Genomic DNA, 17,607 nt, shown 5'->3' with positions numbered 1-17,607 from the left:
GTAAACTCAAATGTCACAACAGGCCTAGCGCTTGTTCTTATTCTGGAAAACAAAACAACCACCCGGCCAACACAACTATTTGATCAAGTGGTCATTCAGTCACTAAAAGAACTTCCTTAATCCAAACATACATAGCTTCATCCTTTACCTAGGTCCAGATTTCACTCAAATACGTTTAATTATATGCTTGATGATACACCCATGAAAGCTTTTATTTGGTACCATTTAATTTCAAGGTGGCAGCTATCCGTAAGCTAAAGATTTCTTTGGGTCCACTTACTAAAGAAAATTAAAATCACCCATCTTATTTTAAAAATTGGTCTTAAAACACAGTTTTAAAAAGTACCAAATGGAAATTTGAAAAGTAATTATCTTATGCACCCATGGCCCCCACAGTTCTGAGTCTTGAACAATAAAAAAGACACAGTAGGACTGTAGATTGGTTTAATTCAGTGGTTCATTACTGCCATTGAGCACCCAGGCTATTTCTAGCTTCCTGTGGTCTCTATCAGTCTTGTCTTAATGGTTGCAAGCTCAAATTGGATTGGCCTTTCCCCCGATAGTTGAAGGATGACCTAAGGAATTTTAAGCATCAAATCTGCACACATTGATACCCAAAATTAAAAATCAGACCGTTTTTCCTACTGTCTCTTTTAAAGATAAAGGAAACTTTTGCCCAGAAACCTCCCCTCTCCTGAGTAGGTATATCTGTAAGTCTCATTGGTCAGAACTGAATCACATGTTCACATCTAAACCAATCACCAACAAGGGGATCAAGGCCGCTGTGATTGGCTTAGGCCAATTAGGATCTGATCCAGAGTCATACACGGCAAGGGTAGATACCTGAACAGTAAGAAGGGGGATGAGGAATGGCAGCTGCCTAGGCACTGCTACATTTTTCTGAACTTTGCTTTATTAGCCAAAATCACTTGGAGATCAGTCTACATCAATAAAGTCAGTTAGCTTCAAATTGAGGAAAAATAGAGAAAAGGCCAACATCCCAAGCAGTCATGTTGAAACAAAAGCCACGTGTCACTTGGTTAGTAACTATTCTGTGACATTGAATATTAGTGAATCTCCTGAAATCCTTCTAGAAAAAGAGATTAAAAAACTGAAATTAAAAAAAACAGAAATGGTTTCACACTTCATGAAGTTATGCCCAAACTGAGACTAATGTCCTAGGTAACTAATAGGCCCTCTAATGACTTAGGGCTGTCTTCCCTCACATCCAGCCAGCCTCATGTCCACCCAGCCTCACACACACCATCGCTCATTGCACCCTAAATGTCCTGTGGCAATTTCTACCTTTCCCCAGTTCTTCTTGGCCATAGGCCTAGGGGCCCTCGATTTGAAGACCCTGTCTCATCCAGTTCCAATCCCTCTTGAGTAGCCTTTGGCTTAATTCCACCAGCCAATAAATTTAATTTTGCTTCCTTGGGACTCAGTAAGTCCTAGACACCATGGTACATCTGTTCCCACCAATTCGCTCTCCCCGCCAGCCTGCAGCAGTTAGACAATCTACATGAATGAATTTAATTATCATAACTGGGAAACACACTTGCCATACACAGAACATATTTCCTCTTCTTCCTTTAATCCTTTATTCAGGAGCAAACCTCTCAGATCCAGCCATTTCTCTCCCTTATGATTACCTCCTCTTTTAAAATTTTGACTCTGTCACCCTGGATATAAAGGCTCTTTAACATTCAGAGCAAAATAAACATTCTCAGGAAATTTTTCTTAGTAATTACAATGCCAATGTCCCCACTTTCAAAAGGACACATTTTCTGATATTATATGTAGAGAGAACGTGGTGTCGATCTACTCCTAGTTTAGTCCCTGCTCTTGTGGAACTTACATTTCAATGGTAAGAGACAGATAAAGAATAAATTTAATAAATGAATACATTATATATTACATTAGAAGCCATGGAAACATATTTTATGTTAGAAGTCATGGGGAAAAAATGGAGACGACTGGGAGGGGTCTAGTGGGAAAGGGAGGATTTCAATTTTATGTCATGATGGTCATACATGTCTAAGATGACATATTAAAAAATTTAGATATAATTCACATACCAAAAAAATTCACTGTTTTAAAGCATACAATTCAGTGATTTTTAAATTCACCAGGTTGTACAAACATTGCCACTATCAAATTACAGAATATTTCATCACTCTAGAAAGAAACCCTGTTCTCATTAGTAATCACTACCCCTCTGCTCCCCACCCCCAGCCATCAATCTACCATGTCTCTATGGCTTTGCCGATTCTGGACATTTCATATAAATGGAATCATACCATATGTGGCCTTTCGTGTCTAGCTTCTTTCATGTAGTACAATGTTTTCAAGCGTCATCCATGTTGAAGCATGTATCAGTACTTCCTTCTTTTTTATGGTAAAATAATATTCCATTGTTTTGATATACTACATTTTGTTTACTTATTTATCAGTTGATGGATATTTGGATTGTTTCTACTTTTTAGCTGTTATGATATGTTGCTATGAACATTCATGTACAGGTTATGGTGTGGACATATGTTTTCAGCTCTTTAGGGTATATATCTAGGAGTAGAATTACTGGGTCATATGGTACCTCTACATTAATTATTTGAGGAACTGTTTTCCTAAGTGACTGTATCATTTTACATCACCGTTAGCAATACATCAGGGTTCCAATTTCTTCATCGCCTCACCAACACTTGTTATTATCTGTCTTTTTTATCACAGCCAAGAAGATGACATTTGAGCTGAGATCTGAAGGCACTTCAGGAGTGGGCCGTATGGATGGACGTTCAGGAGAAGAGACTGCCAGGGAGGGGGTCAGCCAGGGCACAGCCCTTGAGATGAGTGTGCATGATGGGCTCCAGGAAGAGAAAGAGCAACAGGGAAACTGGAGGTGACCAAAAGGGCAAGCAGGGCAGAATGAGGTCACAGAGCTATCTGAGGCCCAAATACAGGTTGTTCAAGGCCATTATAGAGACTTTAGCCTTTCCTCTAAAAGAAATAGAAGCCACTGAAGGGTTTTGGACAGAGGGGTCATGTGATCTGACCTACATTATAACAGTATCACTCGGCTGAACTATATTTGAGCAAGGGTGAAATCAGGGAGAAAATCAGATTTTTGCAATAATGGTGTCATGCAGGGTAGTTGGTGTCAGGGAGGTGGTGAGAAGTCCTTGAATTCTGCAAATGTTTTAAAGTAGAACCCACAAGATTTCCTGCCAGACTGTGAGTGGAACATGAGAAAGAAAGGAGTCAAAATTTGTGGTTCACTCATTTTCACTTCAAGATGTAGTATATCAGGAAGTGCATTCAAATACATTTCTTCTCTGTTAGGTCAGACCCAAAGTTCTTAATTAGGTAATCTCATATGTTTAAAAATACTTTCCATGGTAATAATAATAAGAATGTACCCTACAACCTATTAAACATCAGGTCCTTTAATCCAACTATCTCATGAGGCAGGCATTATTTTGTTCCATTATACATGAGTAAGCAAAGATGAGATTAATAACTGGCAGCTTCCCTAATTTTTGTTCCGCCTTCCAACTTAGAACCATCCAACAAATCCAATGTGCACCGCTGACCCCTGCACAGGATGCCTCGTTTCTAGTTAGCCCACCTACATATTCCTCATGCCAACAATCTCCAATCAAGACATACCTGAAACCTTGCTCTTTTCCCTCGAGTCTCTGTGAAAACACAAGTGATTGATGCCGGCTCTGAATAGGTAGCCTTTGCTTGTTCTCATCTGGTTCATCTTCATTTATTTTCACAGGTGCCTTAGGTCAAGATCCCTGGGAAATGGACTTTGCAAGGAAGGCTTGAGTGCAGGTTTACTGGGGAAGACTCTGAAGGTCACCTGTCCAGGGGATGATGGGAGTGGGGCTGGGCAGAGAGAGAAGTTAGAGGCAACACAGCTCCACTAGAGGCCTTAACCAATCCCATGAAGAGCTCTGAGTCTGGGGTGGCCGTTCAGAAAGGTACCCTGGCCTGGATCGGTCACTAGATGCGGTCCCTGGGAAAGGAGGGGAACGTTAGGTGAAGCAGGTCTCTCTGACTGCAGGCAATTCCAAGGGAGGATCCTAACTGGGAAATATCAATAGCCAGACTCTAAGCATCCGGGGAACAGATGCTTGGATTCCCTCACTAGGTGAATCCCCCAAACACACAATTGGCAGCAGATTATGACTTTAACTTGAAGCTCTTTTCTCTTAAAGCATAGCTGTCTTCACTCAAAAACCCAGGACAAATGGAGATTTTGTGACCCCTCATTTCTTTCCTCTTAATCCAAAACCAAGACTAGATGTATAAAGTGCTTTCTGACATTTTTAGTTAAGTGATTTTGAGCATAGCAGTTGACTCAATTGAATATGGCATTTAAAAGAACTGAAATAGTAAACAAAGTATTCGTCATGTAAGTGTAGATTAATGATTAAAAAAAAAAAATGCAGTTCCTATGTGGTGACCTCTAATGAGTTCTACACAATGATATAAAGGACATATAAAAGTGTAGGCAAAGGGTCTGTTTGTGTTTATACAGAGGATCAAAGCCTAATTTGGCTACCCCGAAAATGAACTAAGATACGATATGAAAAAGAACTTCCAACATCAGCACTCTCGGGAAGACTCATGCCAGAAGATGATCATCAAAAAACCCCAACAAAGATCCACGCACTGTCACAGCTGTAGATGCACTCATCCCACCAGTTCCTGGACTTGCCATGGGAATGATGAAGGAGATATCTAAGCTGGCCTGTGCATGCAGTAAAACAAAAATTGGACTGGATCTATACTGTTGGAACTCAACCAAGAATTAGGAGAAGTGCAAATTGTAGCGCTCCAAAATCTTACAACCACAGACTATTTATCGTTAAAAGAACATATGGGATATGAACAGTCCCCAGGAATGGGGTGTTCTAGTTTATCTGAATTCTCTCAGACTGTTTAAGTTCAGTCGGACAATATCCACCATATCATAGATAAGTTTTCACAAATGCCTAAGGTGCCTAACTGGTTTTCTTGGTTTCAGTGGAGATGGCTGGTAATTACAGGTATGCTTTGGTTAGGTAACTATATTCCTATTATGTTAATGTGTGTGCACAATTTAATTAGTCGTTTAAAACCTATCCATGCTGAAGTAACTCTACAAGAAGATATGTCAAAGAAATAATCAATCTTCCCAGGTTTTCTTCTGCCTGCTACTTCTGTAGCTGTTCTTCTTCCTACCTAATCACAACCTTTAAATAGAACTCGTGCCACATGTCGAATTTACCGAGTATCATAATTCTTCCAAGTGGTAAAGACACCTCAAGACAAATGCTGGGCATAGAAGCCACAGGGCATAAATATGCAAAGAAGTAAAAAGCTAACCTTTTCAAACGATAAGGCTTCTCTCTCACTTACCAACTTCACATTTCCCTGTACGGCCCCGGAAGATGACTGGTTAGCCAGAGACGGGTAAGATTCCTCAAGGGAGGAACAACCTAAGACAGGCACAGTCGCAGGGGGCCATCTGGTGAGAAAATGGGGAGCAGCAGAGGTGAGGCTTAGAACCTCCCCCCTCATGTTCTGAGAGAAATCTTCTGCATACGTGGATGTTTTATTGCCCTTGTCTAGCTTGGATTAACACATAGTCTACAGGCACACACCTGATCATCTACATTTGCTCTCTTACAACACTAAACTCTGTTTTCTACCTTTATCTCGTATCTACCTACCACTTCAGCATTTTATTAAAAATAATAATAATAGAGAAATGTGGTATCCACATATAAATCAGGTTTAAAAATCAAATGAATATTCATATTTGAACTGACTGTGTATAGTTCATAATGCATTAACAAAACCGAAAGCTTCTGTGATGACTGCCCTTGCACTGTTCACCATGTAACTTATTCACTATGTAAGAATTTGTACTCCATGTAAGAATTTGTTCGTTATGCATCAGAAGATTGGAGACTGACGAAAATTGGGCTTGGGGTGGATTAATGATTGTGCATTGAGTATTGACCCCCCTATACAGAAATTTATTGTGGTTAACAACTATTTGATCAATAAATATGAGAGATGCCCTCACAAAAAAAAAAAAAAAAAAAAAAAAAGAACTGAAATAAAACCCAACTAACCAAAGCAGTTAACTGAATTACCACATGCAGACATTTATATCATCTTAATATTACAGTATTCTACTAGATGTTTCCCTCTCCCAGTAGACTAGAACATCGTAACACCCAGCTTTCTAGCTTGAGATGCTGACACACTGAAAATATATCTAGGTGAAAATAGTATCATTCCCACTTTAAGGATATTCATCCCCCAGGGAGAATTATTCCATCTTAGCCAAATTCTAATAAGATATATCTTAGAAGTAAGATACCTACCAATTTATACTTTAAAATAATCTAGTTTCCTACCTTCATCCCTAGTGTTATATGATTATCACAAGATTTTTTGCTTTATTTGAGCTACTTAAACTCAGTACTTCTTTTTTCCTTTCACAAATATATCAGCTAATACTGCATCCAGCAGTGGAAATTTACCTGAAGATTATCAAAAACATACACCAAGTTCTGTTTACAAATCGGTCCGCATAGTTCCTTTATCTGTAAACAAGTCTGTGCCTTTTTTTAAACCTGTCAGCATATTCTCACTATCACAAGTACTTTTGAATCTATTACTCACTGTTCCCAGAGCTTTTGGCTTCCCTTTCTGTGTGTCCTGGAAATTCCCTCATCCATCCCCCAACCCTCCTCCCTGCCCCGCAAAATTAGTCACTTCTTGATTAACCTTGTATGGAATCTTAGCTGAATTGTAATCTCAGGTAGCTTGTGCTCCTAGCATAGCATGGTAGTTCTTAAACTTTGAGTCCTAAGAATTGTTAGGGGAAACTATAAAAACAGAAGATATTAGAGATTCACCCTAGATCTAAAGGTTCAGAATTTCTAGAGGTGATGCTCAAGTGTATAATCGAATGTCTCTTTGTGAAATTCTGTTACATGTCATAGCTTGACAACCACTCACAAGCAAATTTCACATTTCTAGCAACTGGTACCGTTTTCTGGGTATAGAACATCAGGATAAGGTGGCATTTGGAGTCTCCTCTTTTCTAAGGTTGTGCATACAATAGTAGTCTATGGAAGTGGAAACAATAGACTGCTTTGCCCAGCAGTCATCCATTTGAATGAAAAGGCCTATCGGAATGCAAACATTATAAATGGAAAAGATTGGGGGCTGATCTGAGAAAAATTGCTGTAGAAGAATTGGAAGAACTTGGTGATTTCTGGAGTTCTAAAACAAAAAAAGATAGCAAAGAAGTTGAAGATTATTCAAGGTCGTGAAAAGGCAGAGGCGTTGGGAAAATGGTTAGGATGGAAATCATTGAACAAATATTGAATGCAACACTGGGTAAGGTGAGAGGAAAGCCACAAAGAACACATAACCTAGTTTACATCAACAGGTTTGAGTACTTACTATGTGCACAGCATTGTCCTAAAGTGTACCAGGGCACAGTTCTCAAACTGGGATTTGTATTAGATTCAGCTGGGCAGACTTTTAAAAATAAAGTTCCTGGGCCCCACAGCAGCTCTTCTGAATCTAAATTTCTGGATATATAAATATCTAATATATGAAGTTGGAAATATCTAATATGTAAAGCTCCCCAGGTGATTCTGATACATCCAGTCAATGGACCAGTGTATGGACATCACTGTTCCAGAGACCACAGAAATGAATGAGGCAGGGTGTTTGTTTTTAAGGAATGTATAAACTGATAGATTGAACAATATGCCCTATCAAGTTCCCTGACTCCGCCTTACATCCAGGGCTTCTAAATTTTACACATGACGTTTCTTATCTCTGAAATGCCTTTTCGTCATCTCTGCCATGAACATGTTATCTGTCCTTCATGATCTATTCAAATGTGAGGAGAACTGGGACATCATTCCATATCACCCTCACTACCCTTCCAAACCCAAGTGTGTTGTGTAACCAAAAATCATAAAATCCACCCATCATCTCCTTTTCATTCCCATTTCCACCTCTTTATCTCACCTGAACCACTAAATGGCCTTTCACCTGATCTCTCACACTCCATCTGCTCTCTTCCAATTTATTCTTTATGGCTCTATTAGTCTTCTTGCACAGTTCAATAAGAACTATTTTTCATATTGCAGATAAGGTTTACTATTTCCCCACGACTCACCAAGTTAGGGATAAAAATGCTCCAGTCTGGCATTCAGAACTACTGTATCAATTAGACTTCCACTGATTATAAGCAAAAGAACCAACTCTGGCTAACTTCAGCAGAAAAAGATGTGGGCTAGTTCACAAAAGTGAAGTTCCAATCGTTTTCCTTCTTTGTATGATGCTTTTCAAAATTGTCATACTTAGAGGATGTCTGACTCTTGTTAATAGGAAGACAGGGAACACTGACTGGAAGACCACCTGTGATTATCACTTTGACCAACTTCCACAGAAGTACAATGTCCTCTGCTAGACACCCTATAGTATTTTTTGAAAATTAAGTGAGCCACCACACTACAAAAACAGCCAGAATTTTACTGGGAAGCAAGTCAGTAGGTTAAGAGTACCGTCTGTATCTTCAGGAGGGTAACAAGTCTTCCACTTTCAAATTCAAGACAGGCGCAATGATCTCCCGTAGTTCCCACATTTTGTGGCGCCGAAGTATGGTAGGGAGCGTCCTTTCAAAGACAAATGTAGGATCAAGAAATAGGATGTAACATGAAAGTCCAGCGAAGGTGAGGCCATAAAATAGGATGAAAATCCTCAGGGCGCGTTTCCTACAAGGAAGAAAACACCCGCGTTTAGAGCAGTTTGAGGAAAATCGCAGCGGTGGGACTGACTCCTAGTTCCTCCACCCAGGTGGTTCTATAACTTTAAGAACGTGACTGAATTTCTCTGGACCTCAGCTACCATCTGCAAAAGCTGGAACATGCAGTAGGTGAGCACTTAAGTTCATTGGCATTGAAAGTCTAAGAAGCACCTCTAGCCATGAAAGAATGAAACCCTGCCTCTTGTGGGCTCTTTCCTTTGAAAGGCTCTTCCCCCAGTCTAACAGGAGGTTGCCTTCTCTCCCTTCCTTGTGAGGTGCGGAGGCCTGTTTGGGGGGAAATAAAGACACAGGCAGTTAGATTTTCCTTGTGACAAATGGACTTCAGCTTGCTCTGTCACCAGTTTTGTCCTGGCACCAGGCTCGCCCTTCTGAAGTAATACAAGCTTTTTCAAGTCTGCACTCCTCTTCCTGTCCTGTACTATGATGTATTTTATTTATGTGCTTTTAAGTCCTTGCTTGCATCGTTACTTTCTAATTGTGAATGCAACACATGATTAGGGTAAAAGATCTGGAAAATCCAGAAAAACACAAAGAAGAGATGTCAGAGATAATCCAGTGCCCTGGAAGTAATTATCATCTATAATACACTTCAGAAAAGAAAAATCTACGGGACGGCTAAAGCTAGCTACGGTTGTACTTTGCGAACCAACTCAGTGGATTCTATAAACCTGAGCCAAGTTTCTTGGCGTTATCGCCACTGGCTATCTCTTGGCAGTTACACGAATGTCAACTTCTACTTCACACATATATTAAAGAGCTAATATTCTTAAAACACTCCATGCAGAAGAGGCTTGGAGGGTGGCTAAGATGAAGCAGAGAAGTCCTGCCCTCATGGAGCACTAAGCCTAGGTTTGTTCTTTCTTATGAAAAGGAAAACAACTTGCTACCAAAACGAATCTTGTAAATAAATAGTCTTCTTCCTAAATCCCAAAACTAATCACTTTGGAAATACTAAACCGGAGCGTTTTCAAAGAAACGCATTTTAATATTACATTTTGCAAGAGAAAAACCAGTTTTCTAAATTACAAATAGCTTGGAAAACAGAGGAATGAAAAGTCTAGAATCCCATCACCTTAATATAATAAGCTGTTTTTTTTCTTTCCCTACCTTTTTTTCCATTCCTTCTTTCTATTTGGTTGGAATTGTTTTGTTTTACTTTGTTTTATTTTGTTAGTCGTTCTTTTGGTTTGGAGTGTGTCCTTCTAGTTTTTTCTTTCCTTCAGTGGGGAGTGTAGGGTTGGCTGGATTCAGATTTATTTCTTGCCACTACTGAATCATTTGATTTTTATTTACAATATAACACAAATGTTACTTTAAAAATGTTTTCCTATTATTAAGCAAATAAAAGAACAGATATAAAACTCATTTGTAAAAGTTCAGACGTTTTTCTTTGGAAAACATCATGGTTACTAAATCAGAAATAAGTGTTTTCATGATATCACTTGTACAGAGCCAAAAATGAGTGTCATTAATAATTTCATTCATTTTGAATTTATCTTCTGTAAAGAATGAAAACATTCTTTTGATTTTTTTAATGTCTACTTCCTTATTCAAACTTTGCCATGTATATATATTTAACCTTCCAAAATGTTCACGTTATTTGAGGTCTCTAGGTAGGGGAGGACTGAAACGGAACTGAGGGGCTGTGGATAAATACCAGAAGGCCACCCTCTGAAGCTAAAACAAAATTGATATATGATAATTGACTAAGTTTGCAAGATAAACGTCCTCAAAAAGATAATGTATAAATATGCTTTAACAGAGCCAGTATGTTTCCAGTTCTCTGATAAGAGAGTGGTCAAAGTCTCAGGCAATCTTAACTAGAATGTGGTGATGTGATGAATGCAGAGACTCAGCTGGATTATAATCTGCACATATAATATAATTAAGTGATAACTGAAAGGCATTCACTTATTTACCCATTTGTCTGTTTCTTTTTGAGATATAAGTCACATACCACTAAATTTACCCTTTGAAATGTATAATTCAGTGGCTTGTAGTTTATTCACAAGATTGCACAATGATCATTGGGATCTAATTTCAAGAAATTTTCATCACCCACAAAAAAAAAAACCCTGGACCCGCAAACAGTCACTCTCTACTTCCCACTACCCCCATGCCTGGCAACCACTAATTTACTTTCTATCTATGTGGATTTTCCTATTTTGAACATTTCACATCAATGGAATCATAAAATATGTGGTCTTTTGTGTCTGGCTTCTTTCACTTAACATAATGTTTTCAAGGGTCATCCATGCTGTAGCATGCATCAATATTCTTTGTTGCTGAATATTACTCCATTGTATGGATATACCACAATTTGTTTACCTATTTATCAGTTGATGGATATATGTATGGTTTCTACTTTTTAGCTACTATGAACAACAGTGCTATGAAAATTCATGTACAGGTTTTTGTGTGGACGTATGTTTTCAATTCTTTTAGGTGCATATCTAGGGGTGCGTCAGATGGTAGCTCTATATTTAACATTTCCAGGAACTGCCAAACTGTTTTTCCAAAGTGATTGCACCATTTTAGAATCCCAACAGCAATGATTGAGGGTTTTAATTTCTCCTCATCCTCTCCATTGCTTATTATTGCCTGTCTTTTTAATTATGGTTGCCTTAGTGATATAAAGCGGTATCTTGTGATTTTACTTTGCATTTTCCTAATGATCAATGATGATGGACATCTGTCCATGTGCTTATTGGCTGTTGGTGTGTCTTCTTTAAAGAAATATCTATTCAAGTCCTTGGCTCATTTTGAAAATTGGGTTGTTTACCTTTCTGTTGTTAAGTTGTAAAAGCTCTTTATTCTGGACACTAAATATTAGTATCCAGATTCTTTAGATTTAATTTATTTTTAATTTATTTTTAAACAAAATAGACAAGGAAATACATGTGCATTTAATAGCAGCTGGGGGACAAACAATAAATAACTAAACTGAATACTAGATACTATATATGTTCTGGATACTAAATCCTTAACCACCAGGGCTCTGAAAAAGTTAGTGCTGACTTTTTTTTCCAGCTCTTTCGTTGATTTTATGAGGAGGGAATTTTCTGGGATCTTTACTCTACCATTTTTGTTGACATCACTCCTTACCATTTATTGATTCATATTTGTTAAGCACAATGAACATCATCTATATTTCATGTCCCCAAAAAGATCAAGATTCCTGCCTCCAAGTGGCCCATGGAATATTAGGAGATAGATTTGAAATCATTTAATTGCAATAATATGCTGCGGGCTCTATGTCATTACTATGCGCCAGGTACACACATAGAGCTTCTACCTGGGATAAAGAACCAGAAACGTTTTCTTAGAGGAAGGTATTGCTCCCGGTATATATGATGGTGTGGCATCTCCAAAAAAGGAATCAAAAGAGTCAGAATTTGCCAAATAGGGACATCTTCGATACTATACAAGACAGACATCCTGCCCTGAAAAGGCTTTCAGATCTGCTTGGCAGGCCTGTTCCTTTGGGGAAGGTGACTGCTTCACAGCCTGCAGACACCATCCTTTAAGATTCATGTATATATAGTTACTTAAAGCCATAAGAAAAATAGAAACCTAATGCAATAGATCTTTATCTAAAATAAGAAAAATACCGTGACTCTAATAAACAAATAGACTTTTAAAGACAGGACTAGATAAATTACAAATGAAGGTAAAACAAAATTTTTAGTCAACCCTTGAAGACAGTCAGTCTTACTATAGTCCATACATGTTGGGGCCTCTGTCCAGCCCCCACAGGCCCCTTTCTCTTACCATGTGGTAATGCGGGGAGGAGAGTTCTGCCCTAATGGGGGTCGTAGAACCTGAGGAAGCAGAGGTTCCATTTCTTCAGGACTCAGAGGGTCTGTTTTCCCTTCTTGCGTTTGGTACATTCCCAGCTTTGTATTCATCAGACTTATATCCTTGCAAAAGTTCTGAACAAAAAGAGCAATCAACTATCATTTTTTAAAAAAGTGACCCCAGATGTCTGCCAGTCTTATTGTAGGTGATGCAGAATGCTTTTCCACCAGGACACCCCAGGTTAAAAATTGCAGATGAGTCACATGAGGAGGTCACTGGCAGGTGCACACTCACCCAACAGAGAGAGACTTACACAGTCACAGAGTAAGGTAGCACCATAGTAGAAAATTAAACGAAACCCACATGCTAATCTTTAACTACTGGATTATTCCTGTAGGAGGATAATTACCCTTGTACTGAATTCATCTATTCAATTTGCTCAACTATGCAAAACATATTTACTGAGTGACTCCTACCAGGCACTATTTTAGGATACAGTGGTGAGCAAAATAGGCTAGGAATGTGCATTTTATTGCATGTGCATTTTTAAACAAAATAGGCAAGGATTTACATGTGCATTTATAGTGGCTGGGGGACAAACAACAAACAACTAAATGCATAATTATGCTTGATATGATAGATACCTGCTAAAGAGAAAACAAGTTGACAAGGCAGAGTGGCTGAGGTTTGGTGGCGAACACCTTCTCTGGATGGGTGAGACCACTAGGCATCTCTGAGCAGGTGATAGGTTGTTTCACTCATTCCTTGTTTCATTCACCTGTTCACTTTTACCTCAGTGTGTAAGTTATTGGGGGAGGGGTTCAGAACTGGAGTCATTTTTCAGCAGAGTTGAGGGGAGGTCTGGAAGAGGAGATGACATTTGAGCTGAGCCTGGACGAATGGATAATGTAGGCTCGGAGGAGGAGCTCCAGTTGGAGGAGATGTAGAAGCAGCACAGAGCTTGTGAGTACAGACCTGTGAAATGTTCTCTTGGCCTTGATCGGAAGGCCGCGAGGGGACAAGAAGGTGTGAGGCTAGAAAGAGAACTGTGTGTGGTAGACTCTCAACTTCTAGGGCAAGAATTTTATTGAGATTAAAATTTTTTTATTTTATCGTTACTTAAACTTGTGTAATGGTAAAATCTGACCTCTATTCTTGCGATGAGTTTCTCCTTTAATTCATGAGCTTCCTTATAAGCATCTGCCTGAAAAGACACCTACAGTTTGGGGTAAAGTAAAAATTATATTTTTCTGCCTTAGACAATAAAACCTCACTCATTTGGACACCACTTAGTTGTCAAATGGCTTCACTGAAATTAATTTGTAGTCAGTAAACATCCTTCCTCTTAGAGCAAATTCACAGTGTAATCATGATAAATTGCAGGAGGAATGACCAAAATATTAATAAAGTTATTTTAATAATTTAGATGTATACATTTACATAAGAGCAGCTTATTATAAATTATCATTCTCCCTATTCATTCTTCTCTTTTCTTGCTTCTGCAGAAAATTCCACCAGGACACTAATCGGAGACCCATAGTATGTTTCAGAGAAGAAAAGAAAAAACTGTATGTCTTTTAAATACTTTAAAATTTATAACATGTAAATGAAAGCCCTCATTAGAATATTTGGGCCTGATGGTTTATTAAAGAAATGGTCCACAAAAAGTGTCTGGTTTCTCTTTTCTTCCCAGGTCTCCCATATGTTGGCAGGTAGTGTAACAGATGCTCTGGTTGGTTTCTATCAGTAGGATCAAGATACGGGCTGAAGGCAAACCTTCTAAGACATGAATGCCAACTGCACACACGTCAGGAGTACATAATGCTTTTAAAAGGTTTTTAATTAATCATCCCATAATAGGCTTGCAGGAAACCTTGTAAAGCGGAGCTATAGGAAGAACAACAAGGTTCTGGGATTCAAGAAAGATGGGTTCCAGAAATTGATTCTTGAAGAGGTACTTGCAAAAGCAAGCTAAGATATGGATTTCTGAGACATAGTTGGTAGTGGCAAACATTGATTATAAGGCCCCAAATATCCAACAAAATTAATAAATCAAAAACTCAAATCCTACTTTCAATAAACAGTGAAAAGAGAAATGGTAAAATCTAGTGGCATAGAAAATTGATGAGAAGATGCTAAGTGAAAAAAGCAAGTTGCAAAAGAATATATAAAATACAATCCCATTAAAAAAGTAACAATACTTAAATGTATGTCTAGAAAAATTTGGAAGAATACAAATATACTAAAATGTTCATTGTGTTTATCTTTGAGGGATGGTATTAGTTTTCATTTTTATATGAAATAGTTCTATAATGCTTTTTAAAAATTCACTTTATTATCATTAACTACAATTACATGAAGAACATTATGGTTACTAGACTCATTAAAATAAGCATGTATTACTTTTGTTAGAAGAAAAATATACATATATTTTTTAATGGTAGGGCAAGAATGAGACTGGTTCTTTTCATCTGGAAATATGGACAAATTACTTCATGGTTTTGAGTTGTGCTTTTCTTTTCTGAAAATGAGGGTAGAAACAAAATGGCATTAAATTCCCTTCTAGGTTAAAAATTCTATCTTTCATCAAATTTTAGATTCCATTCACAAAAATTTTCTAAATCAGAGATTTCCTTGAAGAACTGTTTTTTTCCCCTTAATTATAAAGCCATTTTACCATTACCTGGACAAATTTGTCATCTATTTTTCCTAATTGCTTCTTAATTTCCATGATCTTCTCCTTTAAACAAAAGGGTATAAAACCAAAGTTGTAATGAATGTGTGGAACTGAAACAAAACAAAAGACAATTTTGAGAAGCTCATTCATGATAAAAAAAAATTTTGAGATTTAACAGAAGGTTTTTTTCCATACTGTTCTGGGTATGGATCACCAAAATCAATATTAAATCATATTAACGAGGTATTATTGGCCACACTATGTAAGCGGCCGTTGCTCCAGGCATTGTGCTGGCTGGATACAAATAATAAAGCGTGTTTGGCCTCAAACAGCTTATAGGGAATGTACAGGCCACTCCCTTCTACCAAGTTCTTCTCCACCAGCCCTTGGACTGCATGATTTAATTATTTAGAAAGGAGCTGTGATGTGCTAATCATATTTCACTTGGCACCCTAGTTTATTTGTATAGTAAATATCTTTACACAGTACTTATCAAAGATAACTGAGGTAGGAATTAGTCTCAGAATGAAAATCTAGATACTTGTGTGAAAATTTCAGAAAGCTTCATGGACTTCATCCAAAGGCCATCTCAAAGTTTTTTCCTCGGCTTTAAGGTCTTTCAATTTGTGTGTGTTGTATGTGTGTATTTTAAAAGTGATTTTATCAATATTTCCCCTTCCCCTTTTGTGCCTTCCTGAGTCATTCCATTTCTTTGTGAGAAATAAATGAGCCAGTACATGTGATATTACTTTATTAACTTATTAACTTTATTAACTTATTTCTCCTTTAATTTTCCCACACCCTGTTTGCCGTTCCTATATCTAGTTCCAACCATCTTCACTTTTCTCTTCACCAGAGAGACCTACAGCCTTCCTACTGCCTTTCTTTCTGTAACAATTATATTTAAAGTTCCTTGTTTATCATATTACTGCATTTGGTTTTATGTGGTCTGTCCCATCAGCCTTACTGAGAACAGAACTTGTGTCAATTTTTAAAATTGATATTTACTGAGATATAATTCATATAAGGTAAAACTCACCTTTTCAAAGTGTACAGTTCTATGAATTGTGACAAATGAACATGGTCATGTAATCAAGACCACAGCAAGATATGGAATATGCCCACCACACCCAAAATGTCCTTGTACCCCTTGATCAATCCCTTCCTCCCTTTCCCCACTCAACGCCAGAAATCACTAATCTATTTCCTGTTCTTGCGGTTTTGCCTCTTGCAGAATGTTACATAAACGGAATCATGAAGTGTGTAATCGTCTGAGCCTGGCTCCTTTCACTTAGCCTCTTGCATTTGAGATTCATTCATGTTGCTGGATGAATAAGAAGCCTGTTCCTTTTCATTGCTGGCTAGTATTCCATCATCTAACATGCATCACAACTTATTCGTACACCAGTTGGCAGATATTTGGGCTGTTTCTAGTTTTCAAGTCCATGCCTGTTTTTTCAAGATGCGTACAAAGCCGTGAACCTCTAGCATGGAGAATCTCCACACATATGTGTGATGCCTTCCCCCTTTCATGGTATCCCAGCCCCTTGTTGGTGTTTTCTTTTTAATCTCATTTTCATATATCTTTGTGCTCTCTGATCTTTCTCCTCATTCTTTTGACAGTCATCACTCTCAGCCCTGCCTCCTACCAAAATCCACATTCCCATAATACAGCTGACTTTGGAGGAAATTTTCTAAAGCAGAGTAATTCTCCTTCTTTGTCACCTTCCCTACTTTCACAGTTTGCAATTTCCAAAGCACAAAGCTAGTGAAAATGCTCTTGACTTTTCAACTAGCACAAAATGAGGTTGCTACTTCAAAATGTTAGACTAAACCATGGTCGAAAGTAATTTTTTCCTTGGTGATATATCTGTGTGTGGGGATAGTCTGCAGATGGCTTTTAATGAATGAGGGGTCTAGATAAACATTACCTTCCTACAATAAAAGAGGCATTTTTCCTTTACTTCTTCCTAAGTCCACTTCATTTAAACTCTTTGATTTGAGCTCAAGCAGAGACTGGCAATTTCAATGAAAAGAGGTATATAGACAACAGACTTTTTCCTTTTTTAAGAGTCTTTTCTTCAAAGGACTGAAGTTTAGCAGAGCAGAAAAACTATCATCCAGGCCTCTAAAGCCAAATTCTTTATCCAAAAGTGGTCCTTGCCTTTCTATCATTCTATGGCTCTAAAAAAAAAAAGAGAGAAAATCAAACCTTTCTCAGAAAAGAGTCTCTAAGGAATGCAAGGAGACCAAATAATAGGAAAACTTCAGAGAC

The 17,607-nt window shown here is 38.0% G+C and overlaps 1 protein-coding gene across 1 annotated transcript in view; it reads right to left on the bottom strand.

Moving 5' to 3' along the window:
* Nucleotides 1-7,748: 7,748 nt before the first annotated feature.
* The window catches only part of SMCO2 (single-pass membrane protein with coiled-coil domains 2), an 86,221-nt gene continuing 76,362 nt past the window's right edge, over nt 7,749-17,607 (bottom strand). The window contains 3 exon segments of the mRNA XM_057491292.1: nt 7,749-8,804; nt 12,629-12,789; nt 15,339-15,489. Of these exon segments, the coding sequence (XP_057347275.1) occupies nt 8,606-8,804; nt 12,629-12,789; nt 15,339-15,489 (511 nt within the window). The 3' untranslated portion in view covers nt 7,749-8,605.

The sequence above is a fragment of the Manis pentadactyla genome, chromosome 14 (assembly GCF_030020395.1).
Source record: "Manis pentadactyla isolate mManPen7 chromosome 14, mManPen7.hap1, whole genome shotgun sequence".
Lineage (NCBI taxonomy): Eukaryota > Metazoa > Chordata > Mammalia > Pholidota > Manidae > Manis > Manis pentadactyla.
The sequence above is the reverse complement of the archived record's forward strand: the minus strand, read 5'-3'. Positions and strand labels throughout refer to the sequence as shown.